Source organism: Amphibalanus amphitrite, unplaced genomic scaffold (genome assembly GCF_019059575.1).
Source record: "Amphibalanus amphitrite isolate SeventyFive unplaced genomic scaffold, NRLGWU_Aamphi_draft 000411F_arrow, whole genome shotgun sequence".
In the NCBI taxonomy this organism is placed as follows: Eukaryota; Metazoa; Arthropoda; class Thecostraca; order Balanomorpha; family Balanidae; genus Amphibalanus; species Amphibalanus amphitrite.
In genome coordinates, this window is record NW_024881905.1 from 10,001 (window position 1) to 28,494 (window position 18,494).

An 18,494-nucleotide genomic window follows, 5' to 3' on the forward strand; every position below is an offset into this window, starting at 1 on the left:
GTTGCTTGGCAACGACTCAGAGTAGGGAGTCGGGGCTCCGGAGAGCTTGAGACAGCTTAGGACAGAGTGATGGGATGTCTTCTCGTAACGGCCAAAATACCCGCTATTTCCGCTAATGTCTACACCACGGGCCACCACAGGCGGAGCAGCGCCGCACACAGTGCAGCGAGCCGAAAGACCGTGGCGACCTCTGCAGTCCATATCGCCAACCACTAGCCAGACATCTGGCTGGGCTGAATGGCTCCACGGACGGTGGTGACCTCTGCAGTCCATATCGCCAACCAACCGTCGGACAGAGGGTGGGCCGGGAGACGTAGAGGGATCTCTGGGCTCGGAGAGGACGCCTTCATATGGACGCAGTGTCTCTCCTTCCGAGTCCCCGAGTCCCGAGTCCGGGGTTTCTACATTGCCCCTGTGGTCCCCATGTCATAATCGCAATTTTCCAGCTTTATAACTTACAGTCAAGAAGTATGATGCTTGTTTTGAAACGAAACTCAATAAAACTTCTTTTATCAAGGTAGACTGTCTATACAGAGACATTAATTTGGAGCAATAAACGAATGTCAGTAGTTTTCCTGTGCAAACGCGACATAACTTTCGTCATGGCAAGAATCATTATTAAAAAACCTCCCAGTACCAAACGCCAACGCCATGCAGTGCTACAGCCATCTGTCGGCCAAAATGAGCACTTCTAATTGTATAAAGAAGCTTTTAAGATGAATTGATTTGAAAAGTATGTTTTTCATGCATGCGCATCGGGCGGGCCTAACCAATAGCAACAACTATCATTGTGGAATGACGCCACACCATAGTTTGTTATACAAATTAATGAAAATTCATTCCATATCTGGTTCCTATTGTGTGCTTGGACGCACTGCAACCCTGACAAGTGCTGCCGCTGTTGGCAATATGCCAAACCACTATCTCACCTAACCGTTCATAGGCGACGTTAGGGCAGCCTCAACAGATTACAAACAGGCAACAGGCAACAAAAACGGTTCACTTATTGTTATATTCTAATCCACAATTTTCATACAAGAAAAACAAAGTTTTGATTGACGTAAAAAAAAATTAAAAAAGCCTTGAGCTATTCGCATAAAATATTCACAGCCATTTTTTCCCGGCTGCTTGGAGCGGCACCGCTGCTCCCGAGGGAGCGCACCCCGTAGCCGGGTGCAGCGAGTACCTTGGGGCTGGTCGGCCTGTCCTTCGGGACGGGCCGGTGACTCACTAGGGTGCCTGCCCAGACCAATGTCTCCCCCTAATTCCTATCGCCCTTCTGGCTCTGAAATGGTCTCGTCAGACCGAAAGGGCCTAACCCAACAAAACAAAAACAAATGGAGAGATTAACCTGCGCCCCAATGGGGATACTGGATTTGCACGCCCTGCTGGAGGGATGTTTGAACCACCACTCCCCCCTTCTAACTAATTCGGCTCCCGGGCCACGTAGCGACACGCCACGCGGTGAGCGACGATGGAAAAAGCGTAAATAAAAATATAACGAAATTAGTTCTTTGACATTTTAATCAGGTGAAACGTCCTGTCACCAGAGGAGGTGACCAAAAGGTAAAATTTCACCACTTCCCAAGTCAAACTTCGACAATCTTTTACAGACCGGCGCATATGGAGCTCAAGAACACATGGAGCTACAACGCCGCGGTTCAGCGCATTCCATAGCTCTAATAACGGTCTCTCTGAGATAATGTTCTCAGATTTGGCCTAAGGTCGACGTTTTAGCATCCACAGGGAATAACTGCCAAAATTGACGTTCATTTTGGCGGTAACAGTTTCTCTTAAAGGGACTATCCCACCTTCTAAAAAGTAACGTTTAGGATTCGGAAATGTTACTCATGATATAGTGACGAATTCTGCAAGTTTTTACGCGTTTTCGTCTGATACTTTTTGAGATATTGCGACTTTTATATTTCATTATGACGTCATTTAGATCAGATCTGTGACGCAATGAAGGATTTACTTAATGTCAATGTGGAGGGAAATTTGGCAGAAAATATATTTGCTCTCAAATATGACGCGGCTCATACAATAGCAAAAGTATCTTTGATTGGCATAATTATTCGTAAATCAAGTGATACTTACCTTGATTGCGTGACAGGCGTTCAAAAGGCAAATGACGTCATCAGATTGCCGTTAATAGTTAAGAGATTGGGACTCGTACAGGGAACATTTTCAAATGAAGGGAACGAATTTCTTCAACACCACGAGGCTGCGGGGGTTGCGACCAAGATAGATAGTGGTTCCTGAACCTCGCCGCAAACTTGGCTATCTCAACTCAAACCTAATGTAAAGGTGGGATAGTCCCTTTAAATAACTTTTTGACTCAAAACTTGCAATAGCCTACTTTTAGTGGCATCGTGTTCCTCTCGTCAAGACGCAGTAAACAACACGCTTCTTGTATCGAGAGTACATTAACCTCCAGGCTCTACGAATCAAACTATTAAAACAGTTACATTAAGGGCGTACCGGTTTCGTCTATTGACTTCTTCAGCGCCGTTGACAACGGCGGCGGCAGGAGGCGATTGGCTCCTGCAGCGGACTGCAGCGCCGTGGTCGGCCCTCCCTCGCCGGCTGGCGATCGGACGCCAGGACCGGTCCGGTCAGCTCGGCAGTGCGCACCCGCTGCCGACCACGGCTCCCGAACATACGAGTATACCTGAAGACATGGGCAATGGACAGTCGTTACCATCTCCGTATTGAAAAACACTGGTCAACAACAGGCTAAAAATGGCCGATGCCGTGCTACCCGTGTCCGCTTCGTACGTCGTACGGAGTGTCACGTCCGGTCAGGTTAGGTCAGGGTTAGTCATGTCAAGTATGTACAGGTCTCGCGGGTTTAAAACGCAATTCACACTTGACCGTCAGTCTGTCGGTGTCGGGCCCGTCACCGTCGACCTGACCGACCTGACGGCCTGCAGCCCGTCGAACTAAAGTTGAGATTTGGTAGCTCCCAGATGCAGATGCAGATGAGTCTTCGGGGGAATAGCCTTTGCATCGGCTCCCCCATAGGTGCCCTATTTGGTTATAGGGGTGCTGGGAAAAGGATGAGGATGGAGGCTGCATGTCTTTCTACATTTGCTCATGGTCCTTCCAGACGCTTTTGACGGATTCTCCATAGACAGTGCAGCTTCTCCTTCCTCTCTTCCGCATCCTCTTCCCGTTCGTCATTGAAGAGAAAGTCTCTCATGATCTCTTGAGTGTCTTCTATGTGAGGTCGTTGTAGGGACTCGATATTACTTCTAACATCCATGAGTCTGTTACATTTCAATAGAAAGTGCTCCATGTCTTCATTCTCCTCTCCACATAGTTGGCATAATGTGCCTTCATCGGTGTGTCGTCTTCTTTCTTGTAGGGGTAGCGAATTCGTTCTAGCTCGGAAGAGAGTGACCGCTGCTGGGGTGTTGTCATAGATAGTCTCTTCTCTTATACGTTGTTTGCTTGCTTTGTATAGCTGTAGGCTTACCTTGCTTCCTATTTCTTCCATCCATTGTTTGGCATCCCATTTGTTTATTTCTTTGTCTATATCCTTTTTGCTTTTATCTTTTAGGGCATGTAATCCTATTTGCAGTGATGACAGGTACCTACTTCTCGGTTGTTTAAATATCCATTTGAGTAGGATTGCGGGTTTTTTGAAACGTTGAGTTTTTGCAGCGAGCTTTTTCTCTTAGGGCTTGCGAGATAGCTGCGTGCACACATATCTCTTCAACATTGCGCGCCTCACAGGAATGCGGCTGATTCACGTGCTTTTGTGAGCGAGGTGCTTCCCTCCGGGAGAAATTCGCCGTCCCCATATGCTTAACACAGAGCCGAGCGGCGGCTGACAGGTGGCCGGCTCTCGGGAGATCGGCAGCCGACACTCGAAAAATCGACAAGCCGCCGCTGAATGCGCGTGCGGCAGTGCTGAGCCGAGTCGTTCCCACGGTCTGAGGTACCCCCAGTTGGAAGATTCGGCTGTAGAATATGTAGTTTTAAATACGTAGTTTGACGTACATCTCGGAAAAGTGAGATACGGCCAGAAATGAGTGTGGGTCCCTCCGTTCTGAAGATTCTGATCGACGCCGATTGAAATAATTCGCCGTGCATATCTCGGCTTATTGACGACCGATTGACACGGGATAAACACCGATCGATACCAAATGGCTCTGTGTGTGTGTGTGGGGGGGGGGGGGGAGTAGAGTGGCAAGTTTTCCTACCCGACGAACCCGGAATTATCCCGAGGGGGTAGGTGTGGGAGTAGAGTCGGGGGAACGGGGGGCGAGTGCAAGTACCAAGTACTTTCGCAGTACCAAGCAAGTACCAAGTACTTATGGAAATACCAAGCAAGTACCAAGTACTTTGGCAAATACCGAGTACTTATGCAAATACCAAGCAAGTACCAAGTACTTTGGCAAGTACCGAGTACTTTGGCAAGTACCGAGTACTTTGGCAAGTACCAAGCAAGTACCAAGTACTTTTGCAAGTTCAACAAGTTTTTCGCCAATATCGAAGCTTCTAGACGTCCGATCGTCACCGGAAAAACACCATTCGATCCCAAATTTTATCCTTAATCTTTTTATGGCCAACGCGACGCGGAGCGAGCCAAGATATCTTGTTTAAATATCCATTTGACTAGGATTTGGCGTTATTTGAAACGCTCAGTTTTTGCAGCGAGCTTTTCCTGTTAGGGCCTGCGAGATACCCGCGGAAACACATATCTCTTCAGCATTGCGCGCCACACAGGAATGCGGCTGATTCACGTGCTTTTGTGAGCGAGGTGCTTCCCTCCGGGAGAAATTCGCCGTCCCCATATGCTTAACACAGAGCCGAGCGGCGGCTGACAGGTGGCCGGCTCTCGGGAGATCGGCAGCCGACACTCGAAAAATCGACAAGCCGCCGCTGAATGCGCGTGCGGCAGTGCTGAGCCGAGTCGTTCCCACGGTCTGAGGTACCCCCAGTTTGAAGATTCGGCCTTAGAATATGTAGTTTTAAATACGTAGTTTGACGTACATCTCGGAAAAGTGAGATACGGCCAGAAATGAGTGTGGGTCCCTCCGTTCTGAAGATTCTGATCGACGCCGATTGAAATAATTCGCCGTGCATATCTCGGCTTATTGACGACCGATTGACACGGGATAAACACCGATCGATACCAAATGGCTCTGTGGGGGGGGGGGAGTAGAGTGGCAAGTTTTCCTACCCGACGAACCCGGAATTATCCCGAGGGGGTAGGTGTGGGAGTAGAGTCGGGGGAACGGGGGGGGGGCGAGTGCAAGTACCAAGTACTTTCGCAAGTACCAAGCAAGTACCGAGTACTTTTACAAGTACCAAGCAAGTACCAAGTACTTATGGAAATACCAAGCAAGTACCAAGTACTTTGGCAAATACCGAGTACTTATACAAATACCAAGCAAGTACCAAGTACTTTGGCAAGTACCGAGTACTTTGGCAAGTACCAAGCAAGTACCAAGTACTTTTGCAAGTTCAGCAAGTTTTTCGCCAATATCGAAGCTTCTAGACGTCCGATCGTCACCGGAAAAACACCATTCGATCCCAAATTTTCTCCCTCATACTTTGATTGCCAAAGCGACGCGGAGCGAGCCAAGATATCTTGTTAAATATACTATTTGACTAGGATTTCGGGTTTTTTGAAGCGCTGAGTTTTTGCAGCGAGCTTTTTCTGTTAGGGCCTGCGAGATACCCGCGGAAACACATATCTCTTCAGCATTGCAACAGACATGGAATGCGGCTGAATCACGTGCGATTGTGAGTGAGGTACCCCCAGTGTGAAGATTCGGCTGTAGAATATGTAGTTTTAAATACGTAGTTTGACGTAGATCTCGGAAAAGTGAGATACGGCCAGAAATGAGTGTGGGTACCTCCGTCCTGAAGATTCTGATCGGCGCCGATTGAAATAATTCGCGGTGCATATCTCGGCTTATTGACGACCGATTGACACGGGACAAACACCGATCGATACCAAATGGCTCTAAGGGGGGGGGGGAGTAGAGTGGCAAGTTTTCCTACCCGACGAACCCGGAATTATCCCGAGGGGGTAGGGGTGGGAGTAGAGTCGGGGGAACAAGGGGGGGGGGCGAGTACAAGTACCAAGCAAGTACCAAGTACTTTCGCAAGTACCAAGCAAGTACCAAGTACTTATGCAAATACCAAGCAAGTACCAAGTACTTTGGCAAATACCGAGTACTTAGGCAAATACCAAGCAAGTACCCAGTACTTTGGCAAGTACCGAGTACTTTGGCAAGTACCGAGTACTTTGGCAAGTACCAAGCAAGTACCAAGTACTTTCGCAAGTACCAAGCAAGTACCAAGTACTTATGCAAATACCAAGCAAGTACCAAGTACTTTTGCAAGTTCAGCAAGTTTTTCGCCAATATCGAAGCTTCTAGACGTCCGATCGTCACCGGAAAAACACCATTCAATCCCAAATTTTCTCCTTAATCTTTTTATGGCCAAAGCGACGCGGAGCGAGCGCAAGATATCTTGTATAACTATTCTATTTGCGTCGGTTTGCGGGTTTTTTGAAACGCTCAGTTTTTGCAGCGAGCTTTTTCTCTTAGGGCCTGCGAGATAGCCGCGGAACCACATATCTCTTAAGCATTGGCCTCAGACACAGGAATGCGGCCGATTCACGTGACAAACTCGATGGCGGTCCCTCCATCCCGGAGAAATTCGCCGTCACTATATGCTTAACACAGAGCCGAGCAGCGGCTGACAGGTGGCCGGCTCGCGGGAGATCGGCAGCCGACACTCGAAAAATCGACAGCCCGCCGCTGAATGCACGAGCGAAAATGAGCGAGGTACCGCCGTTCCGGAGATCCAGGCACTGCAGCCGGCGGCCGGCCGGGGTCGCCGTAAATGCCCAGTCGGGGCAGGTGCTGCCACCTGTGCAGTCGTCCGGCCAGAGCCGCCGTGCGCGGTAGGTCCGCGTGCGGCCGCCAGAGGGATATCGTCACGCGCGTCGCTTCAAACCTTACGAATCTACAAAAAGTTAGCTAACTTTAATAAGAGAGACGGTAAAGCCACAATTCCAACGCTGAATGTTGGGCAAAAGCAAAGGGATCCAACACAGCCATCTGTATTTACTGTATTTACCCTTTTCAGTCAGCAATAAGCCCCAGCAATCGCACCGCTTTAAAACTCGCAAGCTGTTCACCGTGCAGGGTATTGCACTATAACCATCCACCGACTGATAACTTACAGGTATAACCGCAAGATAGGTAGGACGCGAAGAGCAAGTGGGGAACAACAGGTAGGTAGGTGAATCGCATTTCACATAGCTAGGATGCACTTCTAATAGGTAGGTAAATCAGTTCAATTTGCAAGTAAATCATTGATAATTCAAAAAAGGATTCTGAGACCAAATTATTGATCGTCGTATGATTTAAACGTCAAAAAGTTACAAGTTTTTCGCGGTATTTAGGCAAGTAAATACCAAGTATTTTAGAACAAGTTCTTTGCGGTATTTAGGCAAGTAAATACCAAGTACTTTGGCAGGTTTTCAGCACATTAGCAAGTTTTCAGTACATTAACAAGTAGCAGGTGATACAGCAAGCTGGCAGGTATTCTGGCAAGTTTAACAAGTTTTTTCGCGAATATATAAGCTTCTAGACGTCCAATCAACACGGGACGAACACCAATCGGTCCCAAATTTTCTCCTTAATCATTTTATGGCTAACGCGACGCGTAGCGAGCCAAGATATCTTGTCTTCGCCCATTTGCTTTCTTTCCTTTCAAGCTCTATTTCCATTACTTTCTTTAGTAGTTCATTTCGTCCTTGCAGTGTCGTTCTTATATATTGGAGGTGACCTTTCATTATTCTTGTCTTCATTAGTGATGAACCGATTTCTGCTCTTAATGTGCAATTTGGTGCATATTTCGGTGCTCCTAGAATCTTCCTGTAGACCCCGTTTTCAATCGTCTGTAGTTGCTTGATTTCTGTTTCTGTAAGTGTCATAACATTTACTCCATATAGGATTGCTGGTAGGGCAATGCTTTTCCAATAGGTTTTCCCAATCATAATCTTATTACAACTTTTACTTATGATGCTATATGTCATATTTGACAGCTTATGGGCTTTCTTGATCATTAGGTTCTTTTGTTCCTTGAATACATCCTTCTTGTTGAGAATCGTCACTCCCAAGTATTTGACTTCTGTTGTAACAGGTATACCTCCGATTTCTGTAATGTTCTCGCTGTTTTCGCAAGTTTCATTTAAGATGAATATCTAACTTTTTCTTTTGTTTACTTTCATTCCGTATTCTTCACTTGATGCTACAAGTACCTCAAGCATTAGCTCTGTTTCCTTCTTTGAATGAGACAGCATCAAACCATCATCTGCAAACAGAAGTAAGGGGAGATAGATATTCCTATCATTGTATCCCATTCTTGTGGCCATCAGCTTCCCTGCAATTTCATACGTGATCAGCTTGAACAGTGTGGTGCTACCAGTGCAGCTCTGTCTTATACCACTGGTTACTTTGAGTTTTTCTTCTGTAGCACTACTGAGCCTAATCGTTGTGAAGTCGCCGCGATATATACTTGCTACCGATGCACAGTGGGGATTTTTCCGATCTAGCACGTATTTATTCGTAGAGGGCACACCATAGGTAGAACTAGGGTTACCCGCGTGCTCCGCAACGCGAAGGGGAGATTTTTTGACCCGTGGGTATTCGGTTGGTCTGTGTCGATTTGGTTGGTAGATATCCATTTCGTTCGATTGCTTTTTGACGGCCAAGCATTTTGTAAGAAAACAAAAAGATACATCGCATCGAGGTGCCCGTGTCGTATTATCATGCGTTCTACTTTAGAATGATTCGAAAACTGGCGTGAAGTCTTTTGAGCGTCATCGATGAATTTCGCTAAAAATGACAATGTAATGATTTGGAACATTTACATTTTTAAGGATACTGTTGCTAATCATGCAAAAATGAAGAGTGAATATTGGACAGAATTGAATGCTCTATCCAATGGTACCATATTCAATTGCCAAAGGTATCAGGTTATGCAGCGAACCCCGTGTGATTAATAAAGTGGCACAAAATTGACAAACACCATTTTCTCCTGTGATTTGCACCACCTTGATTTGGATCAATCAGCTTTTCACAATTTTCATATGAGAGGCGGTACCTTTCTCTTGCAAATAGGCGTTGATTCAACTCGCTCCATTTAACGGTCGCCTAAAAATAAAATTAATTCCAAAATCCCTCAAAAACCGCAATTTTTCAAATAAAAGTGCCCTCTCCGGTGCACGTGGCGCGTGCTATCCTCTGCATTGCACACCATTCGATAGCCCGTTCAATTCTGTACACGATGCTGTTTTCCCCGTGCCGGTCGGACCCCTGGTCACCAAGATATTGCACGGGAACTGGACCCGTGTCGGCCAAAATTAGCCGTTTTCGCCCGATTTCGCACGCCGATTTATACATGTAAAGTCTATGACGCGAATTTGCACTTTTTGGGCACGCGCCACGCGCTCCCTATCGACCCGATCGAGCCCAGACCCCTCAAAGGCACGTCGCGCATCCTTGATCTATAAGTTGTGCAAATTTCACCGGGCTAGGTGCAACGGTCTGGCCTGTAGTCCACGCAAAGCACCACCAAGTCGGGACCTCGGTAACGGACAGACGCACCCTCCTCAAATAGTAATATAGATTGTAGCCAGATTGTGCACAGATGTTGGCTGGTGTGTCCTGTTGAGAATTTTACCTGTAAATGTGCATAATCAACATAGTATAGGGGGTTCAATTGGACCCCCCGCTCAGCCGTTTGGCCCCTGATCAAGCTAGAGCTTCGCGGAAAAGTCAAGCGTGCTGTCTATGACGAAATTAGGCCGAATATATCCAATTTCAAAGTCCAAGGTCATAAGCTGACTTTCCAAGTCAGTTTAATGACCCAACTAAAGTTGGGAAATCGAGACCTCTTGAAACTTCGCAAAGTTAGGGTGTTACGGGGTATTTTGGGGTGCTGATCACGAATTTCATGTTAGTTTTGATCACAGACGATGTCTTTATGCATTTAGGCCAGGTCGGGTCAGGTCAGGTTAGATCAATTAGTAGGCGTCCTGCCGGCCATCCATAGAAGTGTCACCTACTACTGATAGCTTCGTAACATGGAACGAAGGCACTAGAACTACTTCGTAAATATTCAAATGGCTGCTAAAATCGAAATCAGTACCAAAAACTACCCTAGAAACAAGTAAAACTCGAAAAAGTGAACCAAGGTCATCAAAAGGTCAATGACCTTGACTTGACCTTCACGTGACCTTGACTCCCACCATTATGCATGGCACCAACATCATTTCACATATTTGAACGTTTAAAACCACAAAAAGACTGGAAACCGCGGATAATGTGAGCTGGCATACGCCGAATCGCGATTCCGGCCAAACATGGTCTCGAGAAATATGCCACAGGTCAAAGGTCAGTTGGGTCAGTCGGTCAGTTGGTTTCAGAGTCATGAAATTTTTAGGTTAGATGTAAAATTGATGATCTCGGGGGTACCGAAAGTTTCGGCGCGATCGGCCGCTTTTTGCGCGAGTAATTTGCGGAAAACCATGGGGTTTTATCCGACCCCTTCCCCCTCCCCCTCCCCACAAGTGCGATGGTTAATAAGGTTACGGTATGTATAATTTACGCTTGTCATCCTATTCCTAATGAATGTGTCTCAGAAAATATGCATCATATAAATCACGAAGTAAAATTATTCGCCTATGGACAGGGGCGGATCCAGGAAAACTCCAAGGGGAGGGTCATGAATCGAAATGGTGCCCCTACCTATACCCAAAATTAAAAACTCAACGGATTTCGTCCACTTCATTTTGGTGGTGCCCCCATTTTCAGTTTTTTTAATTTTTATTTTTTTTTTAGTCAGTATCTTAACTCTTAGCCACAACCACATTTACCAATTGTAAGCAAGTATATATGAATGTGCTATGTTTATATATGTTGTGGACGCTGAGTAGTGAGTACTTACCAGGAACGTTATCAGGTAAGCAAATCGTTGTCAGTCCGACGAACTTGACCCTGGCGTCTAAAGGGTCTGTCCTTGACACTTCAGGCTTGTCAGGGGCACCAAAGTCCTTCCAGGGACACCACAAACCTGTCAGGGGCACCTACGGCCTTGTAGGGGCGCCACAGGCCCGCCAGGGGCACCACAGGCCTGCCAGGAAGCAGGGGCACCACAGGTCTAGCAAGTATACACGACAGGCCTGTCAGGGGCACAACGGGCCTGTTGGGCCCATGAGCACCCCTAGGGGCAGGGGCACCACAGTCCTTCCAGGGGCACCGCAGGCCTGTGAGGGGCACCAGCGGCCTAGCAGGGGCACCAGTCAACACAGGCCTGCCAGGGGCACCACAGACCTGCCAGGGGCACCAGAGGCCTGTCAGGAGCACCACCGACCTCGCAGGGGTAACTTGGGCCTGTCAGGGCCCAGGGGCACCACGGGCCTGTCGAGAGGCACTTCAGGCTTTTCAGGGGCACCATAGTCCTATCCGGGCGCAGGGGTAGCAGGGGCACCAGAGGCCTGCCAGGGGCACTACAGGCCTAGCAAGGGCACCACTGGTCTATCAGGGGCACCACGAGCCTGTCATAGCCAGGCATCTCAGGCTTGTCAAGGCCCAGGGGCACCACAGGTCTGTGAGGGGCACCAGCGACCTAGCAGGGACACCAGTCAACACAGGTCTGCCAGGGGCGCCACAGACCTGCCAGGGGCACCAGAGGTCTGCCAGGGGCACCAGCGGCCTAGCAAGGGCACCAGAGGCCTGCCAGGGGCACCACAGGCCTAACAAGGGCACCACGGGCCTGTCAGGGGCACCTCAGGCTTGTCAGGGCCCAGGGACACCACAGTCCTTCCAAGGGCACCGCAAGCCTGTCAGGGGCACCAGAGGCCTGCCAGGGGCACCACAGGCCTAGCAAGGGCACCACTGGCCTGTCAGGGGCACCTCAGGCTTGTCAGGGCCCAGGGGCACCACAGTCCTTCCAGGGGCATTACAAGCCTGTCAGGGGCACCAGAGGCCTAGCAAGGGCACCACAGGCCTGCCATGGACACCACAGGCCTGTCAGGGGCACCACCGGCCTTGCAGGGGCGCCTCAGGCCTGTCAGGGGCACCACGTGCCTGCCGGGGACACTTCAGGCTTGTCAGGGGCGTTACAGTCCTGTCAGGGCCCAGGGGCACCAGGCCCGTGGTGTCCCTGCTAGGCCGGTGGTGCCCCTGGCGGTCCTGTGGTGCCCCTGTCAGGACTGTGATACCCCTGATAGGCCGGTGGTGCCCCTGGCAGGTCTTTGGGCCCCCGGGCCTCAAGGGGGGGGGCCATGACCCATGTGACCCCCCTTGGATCCGCCACTGTGTCCGGAACATACCTATATCGTGCTGTTTGCCCTAGCGCTCCTCGAGTGGGGGTGTTAAGATACTCTAATGTGAATATTCCGTGTTCAGGCAAGTTTCGGCAGCCAAACTAGGCGTTGTCTTGTGCAGAAGAAAGTGGCGAATTCGATAGGATATATTTCGGAGTGGAAAAGTGTGGAGAACATTGTTGATTTCCTACATTTATTTAGAATACCATTCCTTCAATATGGTGTCTGTAAGGGTTTTTTGTAAAGGGCATTTTTGTGACCTTAGTAAGGTTGTGGCATAATTTCTGTTTGCCATTCCATTCCTAATAAAGGTGCCTTTCAGACGATATGCAACTTTAAGACCTTGCAAGATTAAAACCAACAGGACAGTACAATGAAATTGAGCTATACTTTCGGGCCTTGCTGAGCCCATTGAGTAATCACGCATGAGTGTGAACTTTGGGCGCATTTTTCCTAGTTTTGCTGTGGACATACAGATAAAACAATGCCATATATGAAAAATTCAGACATTTCTTAGCCCTACTGACACAAAAAATAAACAAAAATCCAAAAAATATTTTTTGAATTAATAGGCGCTAGATCGGAAAAATCCCCACTGTGCGATGAGATGATATCGGGATGGATCTTATATCTTTGCATGACTTTGATCATTGGGCCCTCTCGACTGAATCAAAGGCTTTTTTCAAAATCAATGGCGGTCACATGTAGCGGTCTCTTTCTTTTATAAGTTTGTTCGACGCAGTAGCTTAGAAGAAAGAGATTGTCCTCAACACGTCCTCCAGCAGTAAAGCCTGCTTGAGTTTCCATTAAGGCTCCGTTCACCAGTAGATGTTCTTCGATTTCGTTTTTGATCATGCTCATATATATCTTATATGATGCGTTGGTCAGTGCTATTGGTCGTAGTTGCCGTGCTGTTGGTTTGCTTGTTTTAGGTATCATCTTTGTATGTGATCCTTTCCATGAATCCGGCTTCGTGTCAGATGTCAGTTCGTTTTGCATACATGTTGTTAGCACTTTAAGGCCTTTGTCGCTTTTGATTAACTCTTTGTACAGCTCGTTCTTCAGCCCGTCTGGTCCAGGAGTGGTTTTTGTTTTCGTTTTATTTATTATAACCCTCACCTGCGCTCCATCAGGCTGAGGATCTTCCATTGGTTCAACGTGGCATTGTTGATGTACATGGCCATGTCCATATGTTCACATAGATGCCTATGTTCACATATGTTCACATAGATAACTTCGTCTTTCTTCTTCATTCCAATGCTCGTCAATATCGTTATTATGCTGCTGGTATATGCTGGTCCAGTAGCTGATAAGTTTTTCTTTCTCCTCAAGGTGGTCGAGGATTTTGGCATTTTCGTCATATACATAGACGTATGTACTTCTTCTTTGGTACGCTCTTTCTTCCTGAGTTTGTCTATATTTTCCCATAGCGATTTACTTTTGTTTTCACTGCTTCGAATTTCATTTGTTATCTTTTTTCTGTCACTGTTATTGCTTCTTTAATCAGGCGCTGTGTCTTCTGTTTTTGCACTTTGTACTTTTGTTCAAGGGTGGCTTTTTCAGCATCATCTATTGCATTTCTTTTCATGCGGTTCAGGTCCTTTCTTTTCTTTATTGCTTCTCTGATAGCTTCCGTAATCCATGGTGGCTCTTTCCTTGAATATTGTCTACTCAATCTCCTTTTGTAGACAGCTACAAGTAGAGTCTCTGCTACCTCTTTCATCATGCTGTTAAGCACTTCAAATTTTTGGACTTCTGTTGTCCTCAGCCTTCTATTCATCTCTTCTCCGAATTTCTGCATGGACTTTTGGTCCGTTTTCATGTAGCTCTCTCTCTTATTACTTTATCCTTTTTGAAGTTGTTGTCAACATGTGGTAGCATTAAAGTAGTTGTAACCACATTATGGTCGGATACATCAGTTATTTCCTTTCCCTCATCCACATGCATCCCTTGAAAGTATCTATAGCATTCTCTGTTTGAAAGGACATAGTCGATAACACTTTTTTGATCTTGTCTCGACCATGTAAACATACCTTGACATGTATGATTTCAAGCTTTTACGACTAGACATTACAAGGTAGGAACGTTTTTTTCGGCTACTAGTCGTTTATTGTTTTCGTTTCGAATTTTCGACCTTCGCATCGAGGTTGTTGTCAAGAAACATATAACAATGACAATAACATGCATCGTGAACACGTTTGAAAAATAGTACGGTCATCATATCTAAAAACGTGCAAGTAATCCCTCCAGCTATTTCTGACCTGAAACTCTGTACCCAAAATTAATGAGGAAAAAAAGTGTATGAATAGATGAACGAATGAATGAATGGCTAACTGACGGACTGACTGACTGACTGAAGGAAAGAATGAATGAATGAATGAATGAATGAATGAATGAATGAATGAATGCAGTACATGAGACACACAAACAGGCTGTGACACATTAAAAATACATGCTTAAAATATTTAATTGCTTGATCGTCGGATCTCGTTGCCCTACCAGCACTGATCCCATAAAGGGCTGAATGCGGTGCCGTCTACTCGGTTGATCGTGTCGTTTTTCTTGACGTGTATTTGTAGCGCTTCTTTCGTGAGTCGTTTCGTTAGATTGTTTTCGTTTTCGAGGACTGTCGTTTTGTTCCAAAGCGGTGCGTGTTCTCCTGGTTCAAAAAGGTGGTCTACGAAGGCGCTTCCGTTGTGATTGCAGTTTTTGACGTCTCTTTTGTATTGTATTGTATTGTATTTACGTCATAGACTCATCCCTTCATGCGATCGGAATCACAGGGCTATTCTCGAGTCAGAGTCAACACACGCTAAGAAATGCAATGATGAGGATAAAAAGTGAACACACATAAACCACACTACACACACGATGCAGAAGCTAAAAGCGGTTACAGTGACGTGTCAGCTCATGTCACCGAAGATAAGAGTTCTAAGACCTTGCTGGTAAACATCGAGGTGGACATGTCCCAGAACTCGCGTGGTAGGGCGTTATAGCCTGCGGCAGCGCGGTACACGAATTGCCGCTTCCCCGCAGCCGAGCCGTGTATGCGGGGAAGACTAAGCAGGTGGTCCTGCCTGGTGCTGCGGCTACGGTCTGGACGCTCGGCATTAGTGGCAAATAGTGCAGCTAGTGAGTCGGGCTGACCTGTTCGTCTAGCTTTGTGTAATGTGTAGAATGTTTAGGGTTTGGGCTTGAACCATAGTGGAGGGGTCCGGCCAGCCGAGGGAGGCACGGACAGAGGAGATGTGGTCGAATTTCTTTTTGCCGGAGATGATGCGGGCCGCAAAATTTAGAATTTTGTTGATGGTGGCGAGGTTCTTGGCAGACCCGTTGCCATAGACGGAGAGGCAGTAGCGGACGTGGGAAAGGACGAGGGCAGACACAAGGATTGGGAGAGTACCGGATGGTAGGTAGTGGCGGATGTGGGAGAGACCGATAAGGATGCCGAAGCACTTCTGTGACAGTTGCGATACGTGCGAGTCCCAAGTGAGATGGCGATCAAAAGTGACACCGAGATTTTTTGCTTCAGTGCAAGGTGATAGCACGGCTTGCCGAAACTTGACCGTGAACGGTGGGAGGTCTCGCAGATTTTGACGTGAGCCGATGGGAAGTAGCTCGAATTTTGACTCGTTAAGTTTTAGACCGTTCGAATGAAAGTAATCACCAAGCGACTGGAGAGATGCCTCGAGTTTTAAGATAAGGTCAGGTAGCTCGGACTTGTGTCCAGAGACTAAAACCTGGGTGTCATCGGCGTACTGAATGATAAAAGAGTCGCCAGCGTACAAGCTAAGATCGTTAACGACGATGCTGAACAAGAGAGGACCCAACGATGACCCCTGGAAGACGCCCTGGCTAATGTTGAGCGGAGGGGAGCTCTGTGAGGCAGAGATGGCTACGCTTTGCGTGTGACCGTCAAGATAATTTCGAAACCAGGCAGTGTCAATGCCGTGCAGCTCGAGCTTGTCAAGCAATTTAGAGTGGGAAATCACGTCAAAAGCTTTAGACAGATCAAGTAAACAGAGCAGAGAGATGTGGCCTTGATCCATGCCAGCAAGTGCTCGGTCAGAGATTTGGAGAAGGGCTGATTCGGTACAGTGATGTGGACGGAAGCCGTGTTGGGTAGGGGAGAGGAGAGAGTTGGAGGATAGGTAGTGTTGAAGCTGTCGCTGTACGACCTTCTCCACTACCTTCGCAATGACAGGGAGGATGGAAATAGGACGGTAGTTTGCAGGATTGTTGGGATCACCGGACTTCAGGATGGGGTGGATTTGGGCATGTTTCCAGGATGCGGGGATGTCATTCATGGATAGGCAGGAGTTCACAACATGCAAGAGAACAGGTCCGATCACACTAAAAGACATCTTAAAAACGCGAATGCAAAGCCCGTCAGAGCCACGAGCAGATGAGTTTCGCATGCTAAAAACAACGTTCTTTAAAAATTCAAGACTGACGGGTTGCACGGTAAAACCGCACGAACCGACTCGCTGTAGCCGCACAGGCACTTGCCGAGACGAGTCGTGCACACCGGAGTTCAAATCGGAAACAATGTTTGCGCCTACATCGACAAAAAACTGGTTCAGTGTGTCACCACTGACGCGGGGAAAGTGACATGCGAATCTCGCTTGCCACTCACGACACGCCGCAAGTTACGCCACACCGAAGCCGGACCGTCCGCTGCGATTCGCCCCTCAATATCGCTCCGACTGTCCGCCCGCACAGCTGCACGCACCGCTCGGTTAGCGGCCCGGTACTCGTCAGAGCCGTGCCCGCGGCTAGAGAGCGCGGCGGCTCTGCGAGCCATCAGGTCGCGCGTGGCGGCAGACAGGGGAGGGGCGGAGGGGTTGCGGATTTTAACCGAGCGAAGGGGGGGGGCATGACGGTCGAGCATACCGCGCACGGCGTCAACAAGATAATCCCACTTGTCGGATACGGTGTCTGATAAGTAGACCTGGCTCCAGTCACAACACGACAGGTCAAGGTGATAATCAGCGATGTCAATGTTACGGAACATACGAGCCTTGGTGACAGTAGGCTTATGTCTAAATCGTGGGATGTCACAGATCATGCGAATGAAACGATGAGGACTAAAATGACAAAACCTAGTACCTGATTTAAGAACGAAACTACGGTTGACCATAAAAACATCCAGAAGGGAGCCGGTGGAGTAAGTGGGAGTCGAGATGGTCTGCGTGAGCGAGTATCTGTTCAGAAAGGCGGTTAACCTCTCGCAGCCAGCATGTGAACTGGGGTCAGCTAGCATACAACAGTTCAGATCACCGCCAATGATGACTGGCCGGCCGGGGTAACGGAGCGTGACGTGCTGGTACTGTGCGTCCAGTTCGGAGAAGTCGGCGTCAAGCGCGGCCGCGGTACGCCGCGGTGCTCGGTACACGGCGCCAACCACGACCTCTTGACGGCCCCACCGGTGCAGCTGCCACAGTGACTCAAGCTTAGAGTCGTCACTGCGCGGGGCTGGAACGTCAATCTTCTTGGTCTCCATACCGGCTCGGCTCAGCACCGCCACACCGCCGTAACCCTTGGGAGTAAACTTGCGGTCACTGCGTTTAAAGTCATAACCAGGGAAAGCAAGTAGGCGACTGGGAATGCTGGGCTTGAGCCATGACTCACTGATGAGAACAATGTCGTATTTAAAACGGTCAAGTTCATGAGAAAGTTCGACGGTCTTGGGTTTAAGAGACTGTATGTTGATGGCACAGATCTTGAACATGCCACCGCTGGAGTCGCGGCGCCAGGCTCCACCCCCGCGCGAGCCCCGCTGACGGTAACGGGCGCGCCGGCCGCGGTGAACCACCCGCGCCCGGGCCGGGCGGGAGCCGGCCGGTACGGTGGAGGCGGCGGCCACCAGACCGGCCGGAGCCGCCAGCTGAGCTTTGATGTTCTTTTATTCTTGTTTGCAGCTTCCGTCGTGTTTGTCAGATGTAGATTTTGCCGCAGTGACAGGGGATTTGGTATACACAGGGTTTCTCTTCCGGTAGATGTTTGTCTTTGACTGTTGATAATTTGCTCCTAAGTGTTTGGCTTCTTGAAGAAATGGCACATTCAATGTTGTTCTTTTCCAGGAGGCGCTTCAGGTTGTGAGTTAGTCCCTCGCAGTATGGTAGGACTG

General features: G+C 48.3%; 1 protein-coding gene across 3 annotated transcripts in view; it reads right to left on the bottom strand.

Moving 5' to 3' along the window:
- Positions 1–2,307: 2,307 nt before the first annotated feature.
- LOC122390822 overlaps positions 2,308–18,494 on the bottom strand; it is a 72,376-nt gene continuing 56,189 nt past the window's right edge. For all 3 annotated transcript variants that reach the window (XM_043384152.1, XM_043384153.1, XM_043384151.1), the window contains exon 7: positions 2,308–2,671. In XM_043384152.1, the coding sequence (XP_043240087.1) occupies positions 2,465–2,671 (207 nt within the window). In that variant the 3' untranslated portion in view covers positions 2,308–2,464. The remainder of the gene's footprint in view (positions 2,672–18,494) is intronic.